The 19,615-nt window shown below is 45.2% G+C and overlaps 1 protein-coding gene across 1 annotated transcript in view; it reads left to right on the forward strand.

Annotated features, from left to right (window-relative positions):
* Window positions 1-1,315: 1,315 nt before the first annotated feature.
* Window positions 1,316-19,615, forward strand: part of ABRAXAS2 (abraxas 2, BRISC complex subunit) — a 31,387-nt gene continuing 13,087 nt past the window's right edge. The window contains exons 1-4 of the mRNA XM_003994500.5: window positions 1,316-1,455; window positions 6,360-6,450; window positions 11,417-11,453; window positions 14,155-14,221. Coding sequence (XP_003994549.1) covers window positions 1,357-1,455; window positions 6,360-6,450; window positions 11,417-11,453; window positions 14,155-14,221 — 294 coding nt within the window. The 5' untranslated portion in view covers window positions 1,316-1,356. The remainder of the gene's footprint in view (window positions 1,456-6,359; window positions 6,451-11,416; window positions 11,454-14,154; window positions 14,222-19,615) is intronic.

Consider the following 19,615-nt stretch of genomic DNA (forward strand, 5'->3'; position numbering starts at 1 on the left):
TTATTTAAACATAAAGAGAGAGACACACACAGAGTGCGAGCAGGGGAGGGCAGAGAGAGAGGGAGGGAGACACAGAATCTGAAGCTGGCTCCAGGCTCTGAGCTGTCAGCGCAGAGCCCAATGCAGGACTCGAACCGATGAACCGTGAGATCATGACCCGAGCCGAGGTCGGACGCTTCACCGACTGAGCCACCCAGGCGCCCCTAAATTTTAAGTTTTAGCATGACCAATTTAGTTGCTGTGTTGAGATTAGATTTGGCAGGGAAGGGGTTGAAGACAAGGTGGAACCCAGGGTTTCTCAACCTCATCCCGTGGGGGAGGTGGGGGTCCTATGCACTGTAGGATATTTGGCTGCTCTCTAACCACTATTACCAGCGGCACCCTCCGCCAAGTTGTGACATCCAAAAATGCCTCCAGACACTGCCAAATGTCCCCTGAGGGGTAAAATTGCCCCCGGTTCGGGGCTCTTGAGTCAGAGACTGTTATAAAGACCCAGGAAAGAATTGATGATTTAGACCACCAGGATAGGTGATAGGTGTGCTGGTGATGAGTTGTAGGATTCTCGATATATTTTTAAGACTGTGCTGACTGATCAAAGGTGGGGTAGGTCAACCATGATTCCAAGGTTTTGGGCCTGTGCAACAGTCAGAAAACAGTCCTTCTGCTGAACTTTTGGAGAGCGTGGTACAAGGAGACTTGTGGGAGATCAGAAGTCCAGTTTTGAACCTGAAAGATCGGACAAAGAGAAGAATGGTGATTCCTGAGCTTCTTTACCTAACTTTGCGAGATTTAATTTTTGCTGTTTTTTTTTAAATTTGTTGTTCCAACCTTCTTTCCATGATTTTTCGTTAAATTCGTGTCCTTTTGTTACAGAATCCAATCCCTTCCCACCTGCACTGCTACCACCATTTCACTTCCAACCACCCCCAAAGACACCTCCCTCCTGCGGATTACAGTACCACCCTTCCCCCTCTGCCACATCATAGCCTCCACGCCGCAGCCAGAGTGGTCCTACGAAAATGGAAATAGCAGCATTTTCTTTCTATGTCAAACGCAAACCGCGCACTTGCGTGAATCATCTCCCTCCTTTCATTCTTGAGTTGGATTTTATTAGTAAGAGTTTCATTTGCAAAGAGAAAAAATGATTTGGGGAACTCTCGAGGGCTATGCGGAAGAGGCGGTATCTGAGATGTGCAGGGCCCGAGACGGAGGACACTTCGCGGGGGTTGGGTTCCAACAGGGCAAATCTGCGTCTCTGCGGGCGCTCCGGCCCCTTGGCCTCGCCCGCCAAAAACTTCATTTCCCAGGATGCCAAGGGGCGGGGCCGGCCGGAAGGCTGCGTGCCCTCCGCGGGGCATGATGGGGGAGTTGGAGATTTCCATCATGGCGGCTTCCATTTCGGGCTACACCTTCAGCGCTGTGTGTTTCCACAGCGCCAACAGCAACGCTGACCACGTAGGTGCCGGGCCCCCCGCCGCGGCCGCTGGAGCCTCCAGCCTCCGTCCCGGGCCGGCGCCTGCGGCCAAGCTGGAACCGCTCGCGGCTCACCCCCTGGGCTCCCGGGCTGGCCCGAGGGGCAGGTGACCCGGGCGGCTCCCGCCCCCGGCGAGCTCCTGCTACCCTGGGCTCCTTCGCCCCTGGGATGGGCCCCCTCATTCGGTGCCTGCCACCTCCTGGCCCTCTCAGGACAGCCGTCTTGTTTTTAGCAAAGCTGTCTCGGTTGGCAGCCAGCAGTGTCTGGAGTCGCTTAGTGGAAACCGAGCTCCTGCTCCTCCCTGAGAGGCTTCTAGACTTGCGAGGGGCTCCCGGGGTCGGCAGAGAGCGGAGAGACCGAGCTTTAGTGTGGGAACCGAGGCACCCTGCCCCGCCCGCCGGTCTCACAGGTTGTTGTGGGGTGCGACGAGGGAAAGAAACCATGGCTGTCACTATTCATACTCGTTAGATACGTTCGTGTGTTTTCTTCGCCTCGATGGAAAATGGAGAATGTAAACAGGAGTGTTTAGGTGTAGGGTCTGTTTGCCTTGAAGTTGCATATTTAGTTCCTTGGCGAATGTTCTAAAACCACGGCGCTCGTCGCAGCGAAATAGGGAAATGACAGGCCTACGTATGAGTGATCGGAAATGCATAGGCTTCGGAGCTCCCCGAGAGCAAAGCTTGTCTGCTTCAATGTCTTTATTTCGCGAATTGTCTTTTTAATGTCATTCGCCTGGATGGAAGTTTCTTTGTGAAACTAGGTAACTTTTATCTTTACATATGTAATCTGTCCACCAAATTGAGGGGTTATTTGAAAAGATGTCAATAGTGACTTACTCAAATTTATTTAATAAGTGTGTTGGGGGTGTGGTTGTCATTACAAAGCAAAATGATACACTGCAGAATAAGGAACTGGGTTTGGTTTCATGTCTGCAATCTTAGCCTCCATTAGTAAAAACTGATCACACAGAGAGGTGATTCTGTTAGTAAGTTGGGTATCATGAAATTATTGTACTTTTCATCTCTTCGATGTTGATAGTGGAGATAGGAATACACATGGGTGTTTCCAGAGTTAGCTCACGTCTCTGGACACTAAGGCCTGTGATACTATAGGCAGCTATTTGATAATGTAATGAAGTTCCATATATAGGTGGTTTGTGATACTCCTGATGTCCTTAGAAGTATTAAATATGGTTTCAGCAATGTTTCTTAACATCTGTAGTTCTTGGACTACCTAGTAATATCACAGTTTTTGCAGAAGGCAAGATTATTGTTAAGAATAAGTTACCTCTTGGATAGATGTTCTATAAACAGCAGTGACATGGCCATGTTACTTAGATTGTTATTAATTTAATTCAAGAGATAGTCCCTTATATCTGTGCTTTCCCAGACATGGTGCTAGACTTTGTAGAAGTCTTTGCCATGATATGGAAGTATGTCTCCAAATAGTTTGCAACTTTATTTCACATGGCCATAGCTGTTTATGTTAACCTTGCCACGATTATATATGCAGACTACTTTAATTTCGATTTTATACATTTTAAAGTTGAGGAATCAAAAACTTGCTTTTGTAGTGCTTTCTTGTTTTGTCCAGGAAATGAATTAGTTTAAAATCACTCATTCTGTAGAGCTGAGGTGAGCACGCATTTTCTGTAAAGGGCCAAACAGTAAATGTTTTAGGTTTTGTGAGTCAGTCTCTGTAGCAACTACTCAATTCTGCTGTTGGATGAAGACAGCAGCCAAAGACAATAAATAAATTAGGGTGAATGTTTCCAATAAAACTTTAGTTATGGACTCTGAAATTTGAATTTCATATAATTTTCACATCATGAAATATTCCTATTTTTTTTCAACCATTTAAAAGTAGAACCTATTCTGGGGCGCCTGGGTGGCGCAGTCGGTTAAGCGTCCGACTTCAGCTCAGGTCACGATCTCGCGGTCCGTGAGTTCGAGTCCCGCGTCGGGCTCTGGGCAGATGGCTCAGAGCCTGGAGCCTGTTTCCGAATCTGTGTCTCCCTCTCTCTCTGCCCCTCGCCCGTTCATGCTCTGTCTCTCTCTGTCCCAAAAATAAATAAACGTTGAAAAAAAAAAGTTTAAATGTTAAAAGTAGAACCTATTCTTAACTTGTCGGCTGTACACTAACAGGCATGAAGCTAGATTGAACCCACATACCACAGTTTGCCTCCTTCTGCTATAAAGTAACAGTGGCTCAGATAATCCAGACCAGTAGATAATAAACATTCATTTTATACTGGGTTTTGAAATGTCTTGATGTCACTGTTGACTTTTTCAATCTGAGGACTATGATAGAGTTTCCAGGTAAGATACAGAGTACTCAATTAAATGTGAATTTCAGATAAATGGGAAGTAATTTTCTAGTGTCAGTGTATCCTAAATATTACATAAAAAATTGTTCATTGTTTATCTGAAATTCACACTTAACTGAGTAGCCTGTATTTTTATTTTCTAAATCTGGCAGTCCTAGACTGTGGAACACTAAGGATCTGTAGATACATTCTTAAGTGTGAAGTTCTATAGAAATTTAAACTTTTTTTCATTTTAATTTTTATTAATTTGTTACAAAGACAGAGCTTCTCTTGTAGCGAGAGCTCATAACTGAAAGACTTGTATGGAATAAAAGTCACTGTTTCTCAAACTAGTAGTCATGAACACTCCTTTAGGTTTCAGAGAAAAATGTTTTTTAACGTTTTAATTTATTTTGAGTGAGAGCACATGTGCATGCATCCATTGTGGGGAGGGGGGCAGAGAGAGAGGGAGAGAGAGAATCCCAAGCAGGCTCCTCACTGCCAGTGCAGAGAGCCATGCGGTGCTCCGTCCCACGAACTATGAGATCATGACCTGAGCCGAAATCAAGAATCGGATGCTCAACCCACTGAGCCACCCAGGTGCTTGAGAGAAAATTTTTTAGAGGGGATCTGTATATTACTTAAGTTTGAGAAATACCCTGTACATGATGATTTGGGATTTTAGGACACTCCCCTAATTCAACACAAAAACTATGCTGTAAAGCATCTATCTCTCCCTCCTCACCTCCACAGATTCCAAATGGAAATATATATTTTTTAATGTTTATTTTTGAGAGGGAGGGAGAGAGAGAGTGAGTGGTGGGGAAGGGCAGAGAGGGGAGACAGAATCCCAAGCAGGTTCTGTGCTGTCAGCCCACAGCCCAATGCAGGGTTGGAACCCACGAATCATGAGATCATGCATGACCTGAGCTGAAATCCAGAGTCGGATGCTCAACTGCTTGAGCCATCCAGGCACCCCTCAACTGGGCATATTTTTAAACTAGGAAATTCCTTTAATTGATTTGAAGGGTTAGCCTAGAATAGAAAGGTATGTAGTACAAGGGCATTGTTTTGGAGCACCTGGGTGGCTCAGTCGGTTAAGCGTCTGACTTCAGCTCAGGTCATTATCTCGTGGTTCGTGGGTTCGAACCCCACATCGGGCTCTTTGCTATCAGCTCAGAGCCCGTGTCAGATCCTCTGTCTCTCTCTCTCTCTACCCCGTGCTCTCTTTCTCTTTCTGCCCCTCCCCTGCTCTCTCTCTAAATAAATACATAAAACATTTGAAAAGGGGGGGCGCATTGTTTCAACAAATACCCTCAACCAGTATTTATTGAGCACCTCCAATGTGTTAGGCTAGGCACTGTGCTGGGTGCTGAGATATAGCAGTGAGCAAACACAGAGCCCCTGCTCTCATGGAGCTTACATTTTAGTAGGTGTAGGCATTTCTTTGTTAATACAAGGATGTACTATGGCAGATAGGGAGAAGACTGAGAAGAAGAAGAATGCAGGGGACAGGAGACAGGGTGTGTGACAGTCCCTGTTTCCGTTACATTGGCCATCTAATAAGGTGCCATCTGAGTAAAGAGCCAAACGGACTGGGGCGCCCGGGTGGCTCAGTCGGTTAAGTGTCCAACTCTCGATTTCGGCTCAGGTCGTGATCTCATGTTTGGTGAGTTCAAGCCCCATGTCGGCTCCATGCCAACAGTGCGGAGCCTGTTAGGGATTCTCTCTCTCCCCCCGCACCCATTCTGCCCCTCCCATACATCCTCTCTCTCTCTCTCTCTCTCTCTCTCTCTCTCTCTCTCACAGAATAAATATACTTTAAAAAAAAAAAAAGCAAAATGGAGGAAGGAGTAAGCACATGGCTCTCCCGGAAGGGCGATTGCAGAACAGCCTATTAGTTCACCCTCTTAGGAAAGTTATTGTGACAGCCAGTGAATGTTCTCCAACTGTGCCTGTGCTGAGCATGGCAGCAAGTACACAGTAGGTTATGTGCCGAGTGACCCAGGATTTCCCGTTCTCCCAAGGTGTAAAGAAACAAACCTCCGTGTTTATTAAGGAAAAATATTCGTGCGAATGATAAATTTATTTGCTGAAATCCTCATTTCCCACAGCCCGTACGAGAGCAATTCGTTGTGCTTTGTGTTAAACTTCTTCATCCTTTTATCATTAACAGTGCTTTTAAAACAATGAAATAAATTGTATGCCGTTTCCAGAAAACAACCTTGGAATATTTCTGCTTCCTGAGCTTTTTTGATATTGGTTATTACACTCAGTAGGATTTAAGAAATGAATTCACTCTACTTATTTTTGCTTCAAAAAAAAAGCAGGTTTTTTTTCTTAAGGGATTAAAGTATTTCATCGTGTATGGAATCCTTTTTTCAAACAATCCAGTTAATTGATATATCTCAGATTGCTTTAGTCTTCCTTGTGGATTTATAGAAGAGTAGTTTCTTTGGCAAGCTTTTTGGATTATTGTTAAAAATTGTTATAAAATTATAATGCCCTCCATTCCTTTTAATTCCAGTAAAAAATCATCTTTATTTTTAGTCTGCGACTATTTTCTCTTATTACTTTTAGGAAGGATTTCTGCTGGGAGAGGTAAGACAAGAGGAAACCTTTAGCATCAGTGACTCACAAATCAGCAACACAGAATTTCTGCAAGTAATCGGTAAGTGAGTTTATCACTGAGCTTAGAGATACTTTTTCTGTATCAGTGCTGTTTGTTTCGTTCTTTGGCCCTTTCCCGATTTTAATCTGAAAGATTAAAGGCACATAGAAGACCATTAAAATCACAACGCAAATCACTTACACCGATAACTGGTAGGGAACGTTTTATAAGTCAGTGTGGACTTGCAGCATATGACTCTATGTGTAGGAAGCCTTGTAAAGCTGTCTCTTACTAACTGGTCTTTTACTGAAGTGCTGTGTGCTATTTCGCTTGATTGTCTCTTTGAAACCACAGCGAATCCCAAATTTGCGGCTCGGGCTATTCCCCATTGTCAGCCTCCCAGTGTACTGGAACGAATGGGTCTGTTGGGCTGGTGCTTCCTGGAAGGATCTGGCAACAATGTTCACACTTGTTTACACGAGCAGTTTGCTGAATGGAAGCAGCTTTCTTTCTTTTCTTTTTTTTTAAAACTTTTAAAATGTTTATTTTTGAGAGACGAGCAGGCAGAGGCAGAGAGAGAGGGAAACAGAGAATCCGAAACAGGCTCCAGGTCCGAGCTGTCAGCACAGAGCCCGACACGGGGCTTGAACTCATGAACAGTGAGATTGTGACCTGAGCCAAAGTCGGACGCTTATCCGACTGAGCCACCCAGGTGCCCCTCGAAACAGCTTTCTGAAGAACAACCCAGTCGATTTGGGGGCGATTGCTGAGGAAGGTGAAGAGCATTTATAGATGCGCCCACCCTCTTTGCATCAGCACCCCTTTTTTTTAATTTTTTTATTTATTTTTTATTTATTTTTGGGACAGAGAGAGACAGAGCATGAACGGGGGAGGGGCAGAGAGAGAGGGAGACACAGAATCAGAAGCAGGCTCCAGGCTCTGAGCCATCAGCCCAGAGCCTGACGCGGGGCTCGAACTCACGGACCGCGAGATCGTGACCTGGCTGAAGTCGGACGCTTAACCGACTGCGCCACCCAGGCGCCCCAGCACCCCTTTTTTAAAAAATTTTTTTAATGTTTATTTATTTCTGAGACAGAGACAGAGCATGAGTGGGGGAGGGGCAGAGAGAGAGGGGGGGACACAGAATCAGAAGCGGGCTCCAGGCTCCGAGCTGTCAGCACAGAGCCCCACGTGGGGCTCAAGCTCACAAACCATGAGATCGTGACCCGAGCCAAAGTCGGTCACTCAACCGACTGAGCCACCCAGGCGCCCCAAGCCCCTTTTTGATAACTAGGGATCAAACTGCACCTCAAGCATGTCACCAAACAGCATGTCCTGATGCTCAGAACCCAGCAGGGGACATTTCACTTCTGCGGCCAACATCTGTTGACTGTCGCGTGTGAGGCACGTGCCACACAGCGAGGGGGATATCCAGATGCATCTCTTGCTGCCAGGAGCGTGGGGAGGAGAAGACAAGTAAGCAGAGATACGAGACAAAGCACAAGATGGGTACTGTAAGAAAGGAACAGAGACGAGCCCCTAAGTGGAAGAGGAAAACCTGCTAGTGGGGAAAATCAGTAATGGTGACATGAAGGAGGTGAACTCAGGGCTAGTGGGCAGTGCATTCAGGGGAACCCAGAGCAAGGAGTGCATAAAATATACAGGGAATCTGGCCTGTTTCTACACAGTTAAAATACAGAATGTGTGAAGGGGACTGGTTGCTGGTTTGAAATCTTGCTGGAAGGTTAGGTTATGTTGGGGCCACATCAGCAATTTCAAGCCTGTTCTGAAAGCCTTCTAGTACATGGGTTGGGAGGCCGGGATGAGGACTGGGGGAAGGGGGGGCGGGGGGGCGCTTAGGATTGTGGGGGCGGGGACAAGAAATAATTTCCTAAAGGACCAAACCTATAAAACCTACTCCCCACAACAATGACTTACTAGAATTTTTTTTTTTTTTTAACGCTTATTCATTTTTGAGAGACAGAGACAGAATGCAAGCGGGAGGGGCAGAGAGAGAGGGAGACACAGAATCCCAAGCAGGCTCCAGGCTCCAAGCTGTCAGCACAGAGCCCGACGAAGGGCTCAAACCCACAAACTGTGAGATAATGAGCTGAGCCAAAGCCGGACGCTTAACCGACGGAGCCACCCAGGTGCCCCAATGATGACTTATTATAAAGACTTGATATACGGGATGTAGCCCTTCTTTCACTGAGATTTTGTTTTTGTTTTGCTCAATTCTTTAAAATTCTGCGATAGAGACTTTGGTTTCATTGGACATGTGTGCAGTATTATTGTTTGCACTTGGATTTTCAAAAACGAATTTGGTATTTGAAGGTTAAAATGCCAGGTTAGCTGACAGCAAACCACGCAAGAAAGAGCTCTCTTACCTGGCGTGCTCACCAAAGCAGCATTTCTGATGAATATTCTGGCTATTTATTTATTTTTAAAGAAATAGAATGGGAAAATAATTCCAATTCTACAGTTTAATGCGGTGTATCTGATTTATAAGCCTTCGGGTTCTCGCAGTAAGTACGTTTCCATGGTATTGTAAATACGGAGAAGTACCGATTGATAGAGTGTCCCAGTTACTACAGCACCATGACAACCATCTTTTGCTGTACAACGTTTAGCTTATTAGCTGTATTCATTTCATTGTTTGAAACAGATTATGGATCTTATGGGCAAAGCGTTTGCTGGTATTATCTTAAAAGTATTGTTATCATTGGAATAGTTTTCTTTTAAAAATGAATACATGTTAGAAATATAAACCGGGGATTCTGGAAAATCTGGGTGGGAAGGGCAAACGTTAGCTGAAGTGCCATGAGTAGTGTTTCAGACCAGTGGTGTAAAGAAGCTTCCTGGCACAGCTTAACCTCCAGAACGAGATATTCTAAATAAAATGAAGTGACCAAAGTTGGTATTTGCTGCACATGTCTGAATCCATGTGCAGACCCCTTTATCTTTTCCTCTATAATAAGGACTTCATAAAGAACGCTACGTTCAGAATACCAAGTGTCACGTTTTGTGTTGATTACATATTCATTTTAAAGGCTGTGCTAATTCGCTTTAAAATCTTTATTTTTGGGAGAGAGAGAGAGAGAGAGAGAGAGAGACACACACACACACACACACACACACACACACAGCATGAGTGGGGGAGGGGCAGAGAGAGAGGGAGACACAGAATCGGAAGCAGGCTCCAGGCGTTGAGCTGTCAGCACAGAGCCTGACACGGGGCTCGGAACTCACCGACTGCGAGATCATGACCTGAACCGAACTCGGACACCCAACCGGCCGAGCCACCCAGGCGCCCCTGTGCTAACTCACTTTAAATAGAGCTGTCCACCCTTCGTTCTAGGAAGGGGAGGGAGCAGACCACCACCCAAGGGCTTCCTTGGTTAATGAAGTGACGCCACTGCAGTTACTGGAAAGGTTGGGAGTAGTGGAACTGAGTCACCCCCAGAAGGAGAAGCAGGGGTAGGACGATCGATTGGCGGGAACAGCCGAAGGTCCGGGGGTAGCGAACTTCTAAGGAAATGAGTGAAGAGACGCCCTGCACGTGTAAAGAGGAGTCTTGACCACCCGGATGAGCTTAGAGGCACGGCAGACTCTGGGACCGCAAGCGAGGCTGCCCTGCTTCTGCCTGTTTTCAGAGGCCTGCCTATCAGCCAGCGTGCCAGCCAGCTTCCGGGTCATCTGCGGCTTTATCGCGTTTCAGGCTTTCACCCAGTCTTCTCCATGGAGCGCTTAGGCCTCGCAAAAAATCTTCTAAGAGAAAGATTCAGCTTCCTTTAGCAAATGCCACATGGTATCTAGGACATATCTTTAGTGTGCTTCTAATCCCAGTTGTAAACCATGACAGAAGTCTGCTGGGGCAGTTGATGACAACAATGTGTATTTGGGGTTCAGAACTGACTCGAGGGGGTTTCTGAAAATACCCTTTAAAGTAGAAGGTGAGTTTTTTCTCTTTCTCCTGAACTCTTTTTAAAGTTTTTTGCTACAAATGTTCCACGTTCTAATCGCTTTACCAGTAGTATCTGAAATAACGTAAGATGGTGTAATGTATTATGCTCGGTGATGAAAGAGAGAACAATTTCTAGATGAAGGTTTCTTATTTGCACCACTTCGTCAACAGCTACGCGAGGCGATGAACTCATCTTCCCAGTGGGGGAACTGCATTCGTGTGCATGTTCTGGCAGCGTTAACATTAGGACAGAAGCTAATGGACACAGTCCCATGTCCTCCAGGGTCATGGTTTCATTTTAATTGCGTTAAAATTGTAGCCTGGAACTCTGTGCCTGTGGCTTTTTAAACAACAGGTGATTAGCCTCTGTCCAGAAGAATGTTATTAATAGAATTGAATGGTTAATTAGTCTCATGGTCTTGTAAAGCAACCCAGACCCCAAGCCCCCTGATGAGCCTGAAGAAATTGTTCACTCTGGTTAATCCCAGCAATAGTTCCAGAAGCCATCAGGATCTGCCTTCTAAATGACTGTTTCCCTTGGTGCTGACCGTCTTTGAAAGGGTTAACAGGCCTCCAGAGTCTCCTCCTCCCTTCCCCCTCAAAACACCTGGCCCAAGTTGTCCTGAGCCCATTAGTGGGTTATTGATGGTGGGGTGGCTAGGCCCTCCTCTCCCCAAGCTGTCCTCACTGTGCTCATACACTTTGATTAAATGCTTCCAGTCAGTTGTTACTTTTTCCTCGTATGCTTTGTTTAACTAGGTGAGATTGAATGAGGGCACACAATAGCTGCGTGTTCTGAATAAAAGCTTTCAGATGTGTGCTTCTCGTATGTGGACAGATGGAAACAGAACTTGTTCTCCAGTTGACTTTGTACTGAGAATGTGTCCCTGAGTTGAAGTGTTAAGAAGGCACACTGCCTTCACTAGTACCTACTAGGGAGAGGAAAGCTGTCTTTTTATTCAAGATTTTAGTTAAGAAAACAAAGAAAAATCCTGGGCTATTTGATACTTGCCTGTATCTTACCAGATTAACTGAGATGTGTTTTTTTCTTTCTAATTACAGAAATCCATAATCATCAGCCTTGTTCAAAACTTTTTAGGTAAGCCACATTCTTTGTCACTTTTAGTCCTCATTAAAATATTAATTGATAAACACTAGTGAATTTCGGGGCGCCCGGGTGGCTCAGTTGGTGAAGCACCCAACTCTTGATTTCGGCTCAGGTCATGATCTCACAGTTTGTGAGACTGAGCTCCTCATCAGGCTCTGTGATGACAGCATGGAGCCTGCTTGGGATTCTCTCTCTCCCTCTCTCTGCATATGTGTCTCTCTCTCAAAAATAAATAAAAAAAAAAGAACTGGAATTAAAAAAAAAAAAAACTAATGAATTTAGGTCTGTAGCTGATTGTGGCTATAAAGTCACACGTGAAACTGAGGGCATCCAAATTCACTTGTTTGTGAACAAACGCCTATGTGTTTGGGGCACTGTGTTAGGTTAGGGAAAGGGGAGGGATGGTATAAATCTTGGCCTCAGTGGTTTACAATGAAAGCCTGCTCCAGCACCCTCCCAAGGACTGTTCGGCCCCAGAGCAGGAAGTTAAGGATCACATATGGATAAAATAATTTAAGGGGTGTTTTTAAGAAGAATAAAAAATGTTCAGTGTTCAACTTTATGAGGAAAGGAAAGGAAACATGGAACCTTCATTTTGCGTGTATATAAGTTAATATACACCGGTTGCGTACTAAGACCAACTAAAGGTCAGAAAGGAAGAAATGGGAGGGCACCGTTCAGAAGGGAGGGAGCAAATGACACGTGTGGAGGGCAAGAGAGAAAAGTGCCAGTGTCCTCTATGCACCACACTTCTCCCCAGACTCCCATCGGGCCTCTGCCTGCTCTCTCAGCCCCAGACCCCTCCACCCAATGGTTGCTGTGATGGTTCCAACTCAGTGTTTCTTAACCCCCACCCCTGAGGGTGTGTTCTACCTTCCCAGAAGCCAGTACCTCCCTTCTATATAAAGAGTAAATTGCCCACGCTGGTGCAACTCAGCGTTCTCGATCAGCGCTCCCTTCTCTAACACCTGCCCACCCCTCGTGCCTAGCCGTTCTTGCTGTATGTCCCCCGCTCTCACCCTGACCCCTGTCTCGTTCTCAGCTGGCCCAAACACCCAGCCCCTTGCACCAAAGAACTCCTGGGGACCCCTCCCTCTGCCCCCCACCACACACACGCCTACCCATTGAGTATTTCAGAGGCTTGCCCTCATGCGAGATGGCTACCTGTGGACAAAGCCTGAAAGCAGCCAAAAACCTCATCACTTTTAGATTTACACGTAATTGGAAGAGGAGTGGGAAGCAAAGCAAGCAATTCATCTGAGAAGAATCTCAGAGCACACGACGTGATTCAGGCCCTGGTCCTCACATTCCCTGTGTTTGGTCCAAGAAAGTATCCGATTTGGCCCTGATTCTGCAAAGCTCTGCTAGCCTTTCTGAGGAGTTCCTTAAAATGCTGTCAGTAAGATTGTACCAGAACAAGGATTTAACTTAAGTTTGCTTTAAAATTTTATTTATTTATTTATTTTATGTAGTCTACACCCGACGTGGGTGAGAACAACAGACTCACACTCCTCCAACTGAGCCAGCCAGGCACCCCAGGATTTAAGTTTAAATCATAGACCTATAATTCTTGGAGCTGAAAGAAACCTTAGAAATCTATGTCTACTCCCTGTTTCCGGAAAGGGAAATGGAGACCACATGGGTTAAGTGACTCACCCGAGATCATAAAGTTTCTCCTGACTTCCAGTTCCGTGGCCTTGTTTTTGTTTTCACTCTTTTTTTTTTCTTTTAAATTTTTAAAATGTTTTTATTTTTGAGAGAGAGAGAGAGAGACAGAGAGACAGAAAGACAGAGTACGAGTGGGGAGGAGCAGAGAGAGAGGGAGACAGACTCCATGAAGCAGGCTCCGGGCTCTGAGCTGTCAGCACAGACAGCTCAGGTGGGGCTCGAACCTGTGAACCACAAGATCATGACCTGAGCCGGTCAGCCACTTAACCGACTGACCCACCCAAGCGCCCCTGTTTTTACTCTTTCTTGAATTTCTCACTGCTTTATAAGGCCTGGGCTTGTGGTGGTGGGAGGGAGGCGGAGGGAACGGCATTCCTGAAAGCACAGCCAGTGGTGGAAAGGCCCACGCATCATCGTGCCTGGCCTGCTCACCACAGGATCCGGGTCAGGTAGGTCTACTTGAGGGTGGGACCTGGCTTCAAATCTCAGTTCTTCCATCTACCAGCTCTACGGTTGGAGGCAAATCGCTTACCCTGAGTCTCTCTCTCTACAAAAATGGGAATAGAACTCGGAACACGTTGGGCTGTGCTAATACCGACTCACTAGCATTGAGGCAAGAATGAAATGAAATAACACGAGAAATCAGCCAAACATTTAACAGATGTCCGTCTCCCTTCTGCATTTCTCAGAAAAGGAGCTCTTGTGTCCCCCGCCCCCCCCAAGTAATTGATACTTAGAAACAAGGAAACCACACGTTTCATAATTACTTGCTATCAGTACCTCCCACGTGTGGAAGTAATACAATTTCATCAGTCTCTTGAGTATTCTTTGATGCAAAAGATACCTTCTATCGTGAGTAAAGCATTGAGATAGATTTCTCTGTGTATCTGTTGAAGACAAGCAGTTCTATCTCTATTACCAACTTTTGGGATTCAGTGACCCATAGTCGCATGAGGCTAAGCGTATTCATGTCAAAATACTACACAGTTTTAATAAAATATATTTTCTCTTTAAAAAAAAACAGTTTTTATGACTATGCAAGCAAAGTTAACGAAGAGAGTTTGGACAGGATTCTTAAAGATCGGAGAAAGGTATGTTCTATTTCTTGCTTAGTCTGATTCGGAAATCCCTCTTTATCTTATCATCTAAACTTAAAACCAGAAAGGAATGTAAAAGGAGACAATGTGATTTGTTATTAATGTATGAGAGTTCTGTTGACTTAAGTAGATTTTAAAGGTAAATCGCAGATGTGAGATAATGTTTCTAACATATCAATAGAAAAAAATTGAGATATTTATAGTATGATTCTATTATGTAAAACTCCAAAGGGGGGGGAAATTATACTTCAGAGAGTTAAAAATAGTTGAGTTGATTCTGGATGGTTCTAATTTTCCGTTTTGTAATTTTTGAAATAATTTTGCAAATATCTCCTACACATGCATTAATTTTATAATCAGGAAAGATGTTTCTAAAAAATGTAAGTCATAATTAAACGTCTTTGGGTATATTATTCTTTCAAGTTCAGTTAACATTGAACATAGATGTTTTTCCAAAAGGTCATGTGTTTATTATTTCTGTCAACATATGCATATCGTGTTCTGATTATATGGTAAGCAAGCCTGAATAGAATTACAATTGGGGGGCACTTGGGTGGCTCAGTCGGTTGAGCTTCTGACTCTTGATTTTGGCTCAGATCATGTTCCCAGGGTCGTGGGATCGAGCCCCATGTAAGACTCCACACTCAGCTGCTTAAGATTCTCTCTCTCTCTCTCTCTCTCTCTCTCTCTCTCTCTCTCCCCCCCTCCCTCTGCTGCTCTCCCCTGCTTGTCCACTCTCTCTCTAAAAAAAAAAAAAAAAGATGGGGCACATGGGTGGCTCTGTGGGTTAAGTGTCTGACTTCAGCTCAGGTCATGATCTCACGGTTCATGAGTTTGAGCCCCGCATCAGTATCTCTGCTGTCAGCACAGACCCCGCTTTGGATCCTCTGTCCCCCTCTCTTTCTGCCCCTCCCCCACTTGCTCTCTGTCTCTCTCCAAATAAATAAACTTGAAAAAAAAATTGAAAATGAGCCAGTTTTATTGCTGCAGCGTTGTCTGATAATCTCATTTATAATTTACTCTGTTGTACCATGTGTAGGTTTTACTTTTTTCCCTTGACATTTTTTATTCTAGGAAAATAGGTTTTTTTATTAAACTATCACTTGAGGGAAAAAAGTTAATAAGTTTCCAATTTGTCAAACAGAAAACAAAATGCCTTTGTCTAGAAGCATGTATCACGAAAAAGCTTTCAAAAGATCACTCCTGGTTACAAAGAGCCAGCGCTGTGGGGACTTGGCCCCCGAGGTGTCTAACGAAGGGCATCGGGGGTAAGAGTGCAGGCAGAGTAGGTCAGCAGCCTTCCCATCTACTGCCCGCCTCAGTAGCACTGCCAGTTGGAAAGGCAGAAAGAAAAGCAGGTAAGGTAAAAGGAAGAATGGGAAGGCTGGAAGAAAGGACGGACAGCTTCGTGGACGATGGCGAGCTCAGGAGGTGCTCAGTCTTGGTGGAGTCTGACCCCATCGTCCGTCCACCTGGGGAAGGGAGTTAGAGCAGCCGCAGGCATCACGGTCCTGCTCTCTTGTTTTCAGTGACCTGCCCAAGAGCACGTATGCCGGAATCTCTCGGCAGCCCATCCTTTCCTCTCCTGACTACCGACCTACCTCCTCATTCCATTTATTTTCGTATTTTAGACACCGAACTTTTATTTTATTTTATTTTATTTTATTTTATTTTATTTTATTTTTTTATTTATTTTTGAGACAGAGAAAGACAGAGCATGAGCAGGGGAGGGGCAGAGAGGGAGACACAGAATCCGAAGCAGGCTCCAGACTCCGAGCTGTCAGCACAGAGCCCGATGTGGGGCTCAAACCCACAAACCGTGAGATCATGACCTGAGGCCAAGTCAGAAGCTTAACTGACTGAGCCACCCAGGTGCCCCTCCTGCTTATTTTTTAAGTAATCTCTACACCCAACGTGGGGCTCAAACTCATGACCCTGAGATCAAGAGTTGCACGCTCCACCGATGGAGCCAGCTGGGCGCCCCAGTGACAGACTTTTAAATATGCAGTTTCACCTCTATGAATCTGGCCCAAGTAAACATTTGCATCCAGGCACAAAGATACGAAAAGCTGGCATTATTGAACATTTAACTCTGTGTCAGGCCATGTTGTAAGCGCTTTGCCTGTACTGGAACAATCTCAGGAGGTACATTGCTATTGTTCTCATCCCCACTGTACAATTGAGGCAACTAAGGGTCAGTCTGGCCTCTGAATCCACATACGAGGATGTTTGTTGCACCTTTACTTAATAGTGAGGGTTTTGAAAGCAATCCAACCAGTGGGAACTGGTTAAGTATATTGTGCCAGCACCTCTGTACTGTGGGATATGAAGCAGCCATTAGAAAGAATGAGGGAAGTTCTCATGTGATGACCTAGAAAGATCTTCAAGTTGTGTTACGTGAAAAAAGTAGCGTTCTAATTTGAGCCTATTTGATATAGAGACAAAAATCTGAACAGGTAGTTGGATGTACAGAAAACAATCTGGAAGAAAGGCAACCAAACTTTTTTTTTTTTTTAATTTTTTTTTTTTTCAGCGTTTATTTATTTTTGGGACAGAGAGAGACAGAGCATGAACGGGGGAGGGGCAGAGAGAGAGGGAGACACAGAATCGGAAACAGGCTCCAGGCTCTGAGCCATCAGCCCAGAGCCTGACATGGGGCTCGAACTCACAAACCACGAGATCGTGACCTGGCTGAAGCCGGACGCCCAACCGACTGCGCCACCCAGGCGCCCCGAAAGGCAACCAAACTTAAAAGTATTTACTTCGGGAAGGGAGAGTGGGGTGATGCTGCTGCTGGGGGGGGGGGTACTTTGTAAGATACATGTGTATGTATATATATGCCTATTTTTAAGTTTATTTTGAGAAAGAGAGAGCATGTGGGTGCACATGTATGCTCGTGCACGAGCAGGGGGAGGGGCAGAGAGAGAGAGGGAGACACAGAATCGGAAGCAGGCTCCAGGCTCTGAGCTGTCAGCACAGAGCCTGACGTGGGGCCTGATCCCATGAACCGTGAGATCATGACCTGAGCCGAAGTCAGACGCTTAACCGACTGAGCCACCCAGGTGCCCCTAAAAAAAAAATGTTTTTGTTTTTTTAGAGAGAATGTGCGAGTGGGAGAGGGGCAGAGGGAGAGAGAGAATCTTAAGCAGGCTCCACACTCAGCATGGACCCTGACGTAAGGCTCCATCCCACGACCCTGGGATCGTGACCTGAGCCAAAATCCAGAGTCAGAGGCTCAACCAGCTGAGCCACCCAGGCACCTCATACTATAAACTCTTTAAGAATTCTTTTAAAAAATGGGGCCCCTGGGTGGCTCAGTCAGTTGAGCATCCGACTTGGGCTCAGGTCACGATCTCATAGTTTGTGGGTTCAAGCCCCACATCCAGCTCTGTGCTGACGCTCAGAGCCTGCAGCCTGCTTCAGATTCTGTCACTGTCTTTCTCTGCCCCTCCCCTGCTCACTCACTGTCTCTCTCTCTCCTTCTCTCTCTCTCAAATATAAATAAACATTAAAAAATAAAAAAGAATTCCTTTCAAAAATCCAAATTTCTAGTGCGAAAGCAAAGGTGACATATAATATTTGATGACTGAAAACTTTATAGTTGATTCTAGTTTGAGCCTTACCCCCCCGGAAAGGTACAAATTTGCACTGCCACCTCAAAACAGTTATTGTACTACCTACAAAGGTACATCTAAAACATTAGGCTTGGGGGCACCTGGGTGGCTCAGTCAGCTAAGCATCTGACTTCGGCTCAGGTCATAATCTCGTGGTTCACGGTTCATGAGTTCGAGCCCCGCGTCGGGCTCTGTGCTGACAGTGCAGTGCCTGGAGCCTGCTTCAGATTCTGTGTCTCCATCTCTCTCTGCCCCTCCCTCTCTCGTGCTCTGTCTTTCTCTGTCTCTCAAAAATAAATAAATGTTTAAAAAAAATTTTTAAAGAACCATTAGGCTTAAAAATACATGTGTACTTTAAACAGTGTCTAACATAGAAAATATTTTTCTATCTAATAATAAGTCTTTAAGAAAGTGCTGATAGAATCTCTTCAAAAATTGCCTCTTTGGTAGGCAGGCTTCAGGTCTAATATTTAATTGAAAAATTCTAAGAATTGAACAAAAGTTTAGTAAGTTGAACTCACATAAAATAAACATACAGTAATTTTAAAAGTTCCAGGTTCCTAGAATTTTCCATTAAAAAATACAAGCCAGTAGGGGCGCCTGGGTGGCTCAGTCGGTTGAGCATCTAACTTCGGCTCAGGTCATGATCTCACGGTCTGTGAGTTCGAGCCCCCCGTTGGGCTCTGGGCTGACAGCTCAGAGCCTGGAGCCTACTTCGGATTCTGTGTCTCCCTCTCTCTCTGCCCCTCCCCCGTTCATGCTCTGTCTCTCTCTGTCTCAAAAATAAATAAACGTTAAAAAAAGATTAAAAAAAAATACAAGCCAATAAAGATTTTTGTCACAACAGAAACTAATACGTGAAATATATTAGGAATATGTTTACAAAAGAGTATGCGGCTCTCAAGTATAGGAAGTCCACAACATTGCTGAAACGTGTTTTGGTGGTGGGCTTGAGACAGAGGCTGAGGTTTGTGCTCTGAGAATCCCCCAGCAGGCGCAGTGTGGACATCCGTGGCAGCGTGCGGAATCACTGTCCTGGCAGAATCCATCTCGTGTTTACAAAGTTCGCACGAGCCTCGGGGTTTTGGCTAAGGCCAAAACAGCAAGCGAGAGGAGGGTTTCTCCCTTCTGGACTATCTGCTCCGCAGTAGATAACGATAAACATAACTGCCACCTTCGTATCATCGTAAGGCCAAAAGGCGTATGGCGTGAAAGTGACAAGTGTGCCCAGGACTGGGGATGATAGATAGCTTTGGCTCCAAAAAATGTAAGTGAATGTGTAGTTGAGAGCAGAGCGGGAAGTCTTTGTGAGAAGTTGTCTGTAAAACTTCAGAAATAAGGTTGTAGGGAAAGATGTCCACACTTTTTCCTCACGGCCCAAACATAATTGTCAAAAAATGGGCTTTTTAGTATCAGTGAAGTAGTTTCTCAGTAGTCTTGCAGCTAGCTTGTTAAGCTCTAAAAGGTAGAATCCTAAATGTCACCAGTGTGGATTAATTGGGCATCTCATCTTTCATTGACCAGAATGACGGGGCATCTTTTTAGCAAATATCAAATGAATAAGTATATTACTATCAGTTGATATCCAAAATAAATGTGTAAAGCTCCCCGCTTCTCAGAAAATACAAATGGAGGGGCGCCTGGGTGGCTCGGTCAGTTGAGCATCCGACTTTGGCTCAGGTCACGATCTCGAGTTCATGAGTTTGAGCCCCGCGTCAGGCTCTGTGCTGACAGCTCAGAACCTGGAGCTTGCTTCAGATTCTGTGTCTCCCTC

Source organism: Felis catus, chromosome D2, assembly GCF_018350175.1.
Source record: "Felis catus isolate Fca126 chromosome D2, F.catus_Fca126_mat1.0, whole genome shotgun sequence".
Taxonomy (NCBI): Eukaryota; Metazoa; Chordata; class Mammalia; order Carnivora; family Felidae; genus Felis; species Felis catus.